The sequence below is a fragment of the Sinocyclocheilus anshuiensis genome, unplaced genomic scaffold (assembly GCF_001515605.1).
Source record: "Sinocyclocheilus anshuiensis isolate Anshui unplaced genomic scaffold, SAMN03320099.WGS_v1.1 scaffold883, whole genome shotgun sequence".
In the NCBI taxonomy this organism is placed as follows: Eukaryota; Metazoa; Chordata; class Actinopteri; order Cypriniformes; family Cyprinidae; genus Sinocyclocheilus; species Sinocyclocheilus anshuiensis.
In genome coordinates, this window is record NW_015547678.1 from 1,162,638 (window position 1) to 1,167,121 (window position 4,484).

Sequence of the window (4,484 nt, forward strand, 5' to 3'; positions counted from 1 at the left end):
ATAAAGTCTCAATGGCTTCAATTTTGAAGGTTGGTTTTACATTTTTAATTTTGCTTCACAGGTGTGAAGATCGGAGTTGAGTCTCTTCCTCGCTCAGAGTCTTCATTACTCACAGTGAAACTTGGTGGGCTGTTTCTCCGTGATCTCACTACCCAGGGCTCCATCTTTCCTGTCCTTGTTTCACCAAAACCGGTTAGTTTTTTTTCTCACATTTAAATTTAGTTGTTGCCATAGAACAGTAATCTTCGTGTGCTGAAAATATCTGTGACAGAAATATAAGTGTAATAATTGATTTCATAACTTTTCTACATTTTAAGGACAAGGTTGCTGTTGCTGTCAGTCAGCCTTTTGGCCAGACTAACTGCACAGAAATGAGCAATCTATGTGAGTTATAAATTAAAACATATATCTGTTGTATTAAAATACATATATACAAATAAATGTCTATGAAGGCTGATTAAGAACTTCAATTTTTGTCTTTTTTCAGCCTCTGATGTGGAATCATCAGCACCTCCTGTCTTTGAGATGATTTATGAACGTAATCCAATAAGGAGCAAATTTGAGAGGAGACTGGAGGTCAATACCAGTCCTCTCAATATCATTTATAACCCTCAGGCTATCAAGAAAGTGGCTGAGTTTTTCTACAAAGGAAGGGTCCACACTTCGGGTGTGCATTAAGGATAAGCATCTATCTTAAATTAGTTTGAATTGGTTTTGTGAAATATCAGTTCATTATGGTTTATATAACATTTTCCAGGATTTGGATATCAGTCTGAGTTAGAGCTGAGAGTGGCTGAAGCAGCCAGGAGGCAATACAACAAGCTGAAGATGCAAACCAAGGCAGAAATCAGACAAACCATTGATCAACTGCTAGTTGGAGAGTTCATTGTAAGAGAGGACTTTATTTAATTGCAATCAGTTACAGTCTCAATTAGATATTAATTAATAATTCTGCTGTGGTTTTCCTTTCACAGGAGAACAGTAAGCACTGGACTATGAAATTAGATATATGTGCCCCTCAAGTCATCTTCCCAGATGATTTTCAGTCTGAAGACCCCATGCTAGTTGTGGTAGACCTTGGGCGAATTCTTCTTACTAATTCCCAAGGTAACTGGTTGCTACTGAAAGCTGTAGCCTTTCCATACATTCTGACTTTATTACAGTTGATGGCAACTTGTAACAGTTTTATTTGTCCTCCCACAGAAGATCATAAAACAAGTCCTAAGACCTCTCAGACAGAAGGAGAAAGTGATGAAGAATTCCAGACACCATTAGCAACACCTCCTGGGACTCCACCTCCAGAGAAAGAGGTGGATGTCAAAGGTCAAGAGAGGCCCTGTGATATTACCAGTCTTAAGTCAACAGAAGGTGCCCAAATTGTCAGCAAAAACCTATATGAGAAGTACTCCTTATCTTTCAATGACCTCCAGATCATGGTCGGTCACTATAAAGACAACTGGAAGCATCTACAGGACAGTGAAGTGGGCCCCACTCATGTGGTGGAGAAATTCAATGTCCTACTACAGCTAGAGCAAAGACTACGATACACATCAGACCCTCAGTTTCCAGGGGCTGTTCTCTCTGGAACACTACCAGACCTTAAAGTGCACATCAACCTGGAGAAGATGACTGCCCTGAGAAGCTGCCTGGCTCGACTTGGTAATTCAGGGGCAGATGGAGGTGACAAACATGGGGAGAACCTCAAATCCCCTGACCCTCTTATACTTCGTCATGAGAAGATCTTTCAGAGGGAAGATAGTGATTGGAAGCTCCAGAGTTCTGATAAAAATCTTACCAAGAGTGTGATGACACTTGAGCAACATACTCGAGAGGTGCTTGTGGAATCTAGACTTCTCCTTGTAGAGTTTAACATCAATTACATGCAACTTGGCATTGAAAGTGGAGGCCAGTATATTTCTGTTCTGAAAGTATTTGGAACAAAGTCACATTTTGTAAAGCGACCTTATGATGCTATGGTTTCCCTCACAGTCCATGGGCTCTACCTTGTGGACACATTGCAGACGTATGGCTCTGATTTTGATCTTCTTGTTGCATCACATAAACACCTAAGTTTTGATGTACCTACTGGAAGTCTGCGAGAGAGCCAGCCCACATCACCTGTCTCACCAGACGCTAAATCTCCAGAACTGCCAGGTCTGCACAGGGACTCCTCAGATCTTGATTTTGATAAGGCATCTCCACGGGGCTCTCCCCTGAGAGACCAGGAGGCACTCATTAAGTTGGAATACCAGTTTGTCAGCTCAGACTGCCCGTCTATGAACTTGGACAGCTCTCTTCAGGTCACCTCCATGCAGGTCAACAACCTGGATATCATCCTTAACCCTGAAACCATAGTAGAGCTTTTAAAATTCCTTCAGCAGTCTTTCCCCAAAGATGAAAACTCTCCAACACAACAGCTACCACCACTGCCTAATGGAGAAGATAACGAGGATACCTATCAGTCCACTTATGTCCAGAATAAGGAGTTAACTGTTGAAATTCACAGTTTAAACTTACTGCTTTTGCGAACTGTTACCACCGGGACTGTTTTAGGAGGTGAGAAAAAAGGCATGAAAATTGCTACTGCCAGTGTAAATGGCACAAAAGTCAATGTTTCAATGGGAAGTCGATTGGATGTCAATGGTTCTCTAGGATGCATTCAGCTCGTAGACTTGACTCAGGAAGGTGGCAGAAATCAGTTTGTGGTCAGTATTGGAAGTGTAGAAGACAGCTCCTCTACAGATGGTGTGGCATTCTTTTCCATTCCTGGCATGTCTCCCTCTGAAGCTTTGAGTTTCCGATTTATGGAAAAATCTCAGGGAGAATGCTCCCTCCAACTTCAGATGGCATCTTTACACTATAACCACTCAGCAAAGTTCCTGAAAGAACTCAGTTTATCAGCAAATGAAGTAGAAGACAACTTCCGGTCTATGCTGAAAACTGCAGCTACAAAGGTCTCTACTGTATTGGCAACAAAAACAGCAGAGTACAGTGGTATGTTGTCTCTCTTTGAGAACCCATACAGAAGATCTAGGAGGCAGAGTCAGTGTAACTGGACACTTGACCCATTTGAGGAAGACTATTTCTGTGTCCCTGAAAAGGAACCAGGATTGGATTCTTTTATGGTCAAGCTGACTCTAGATGTCAGTATAGAATCCCCAGTTGTGTCTATTCCTAGAAAACCTGGTCACCCTGAGTTGCTTGTAGGACATTTAGGGAGCATACGAATTCAAAACTTTGTTACAGGGCATGACTCAGAAGGGGAGAAACTGCAGGTTGAAGTGAAAGATATAAGACTCTATTCAGTCAACACAAGCAACTTGATTTTAAGAAAAGGAGCACAACTTAACAGCAGCGCCACGTCTGGACCCTCACCTTCTCATGGTGGCAACATTAATCTGAACGAGCCACAGTTTACACGACATGACTTCTTTGAGTACTTGAGCCGAGGAAAAGGTAAGTTGGAAATAAAATTTGCTGAATTCATGAAGCTTTTCCCCCTTCTTTATATTTAAGTCCTTTCAAGGCACTTTTGAACATCTCCATCTCTACGTCTTCTTCTTTCAGCATTTCATATTCTCAAAGATGCCACCATCCAGCTCACTGTTGAGAAAGTCCCTGTTGATGAAAACTTACACTTTACCTTCTCAAGTGAAGAACCTTACCAGAGCACTGGGCTAATGAAAGTGGATGGAAGATTTGTTAATGCCGTCCAGGTAAAGCACTACCCAAATGCATAACAGTTGTCTCTTTGTCATATGTAAATTCCATATTTTTAAATTGTTATATTTTCTGTCAGGTGTGTCTGTGTAAGCCTGTGTATGAGCAGGTCCTTCAGACTCTCGATAATCTCTCCTTCATCGAAGATCAGAGAGTTACGCCCAGTCAGGCCCCCACACCACCACCTCCCACTCCTTCCTCCACTAAACTACATCGCTTCCCTGATCTGCAAGGTGGACTCTTTGCTCGTGACCCTCCTCATGTTGGCATTTCTTACTCCTCATTGTCTTCATCCCTTTCAGCAACATTTCCACTGCAAAACAAGAGCCCCCCTCTCCAGCCTCCCTCTTTTACCCAAGTGAGGGCCATCTTTCGAGTCTCAGAGCTGCAAGTGCAGTTGAGTGGAGACCTTAGTCAAGGATGTCAAGGGTTGGTCAGTCTGCGCTTTCAAGACCTGGAGGGGGACTTCACCAAAGATCATCCCCATTCAGTCTCCATCCAACTAGCCCTTCACTCCTTGTTAATGGAAGACCTGCTAGAGCAAAACCCTGAATCAAAGTACAAACACCTTATGGTGTCCAGAGGTGCACCAAAGCCCTCCACCTTCAGTCCAAAGGAATATTTGTCACAATCTTGCCCAACAACTTCCAATGTTCTGTGCGCAGAAATGCCCCGTTCTCTTCCAGCACAATTTGAAGAGGCACAGAATGTTTTCCAATTCTATCAAAGGCACCCCAGTACACCATCTGCATCCAGTCGGAAGA

At 42.8% G+C, this 4,484-nt stretch overlaps 1 protein-coding gene across 1 annotated transcript in view; it reads left to right on the forward strand.

Moving 5' to 3' along the window:
- LOC107703069 (vacuolar protein sorting-associated protein 13D-like) overlaps positions 1-4,484 on the forward strand; it is a 42,807-nt gene that overhangs the window by 6,802 nt on the left and 31,521 nt on the right. Inside the window, 9 exon segments of the mRNA XM_016505578.1 lie at positions 62-192; positions 318-384; positions 488-667; positions 758-888; positions 975-1,107; positions 1,204-3,456; positions 3,568-3,716; positions 3,800-4,482; position 4,484. The exon segment at position 4,484 is cut by the window's right edge and continues 399 nt beyond it. Of these exon segments, the coding sequence (XP_016361064.1) occupies positions 62-192; positions 318-384; positions 488-667; positions 758-888; positions 975-1,107; positions 1,204-3,456; positions 3,568-3,716; positions 3,800-4,482; position 4,484 (3,728 nt within the window).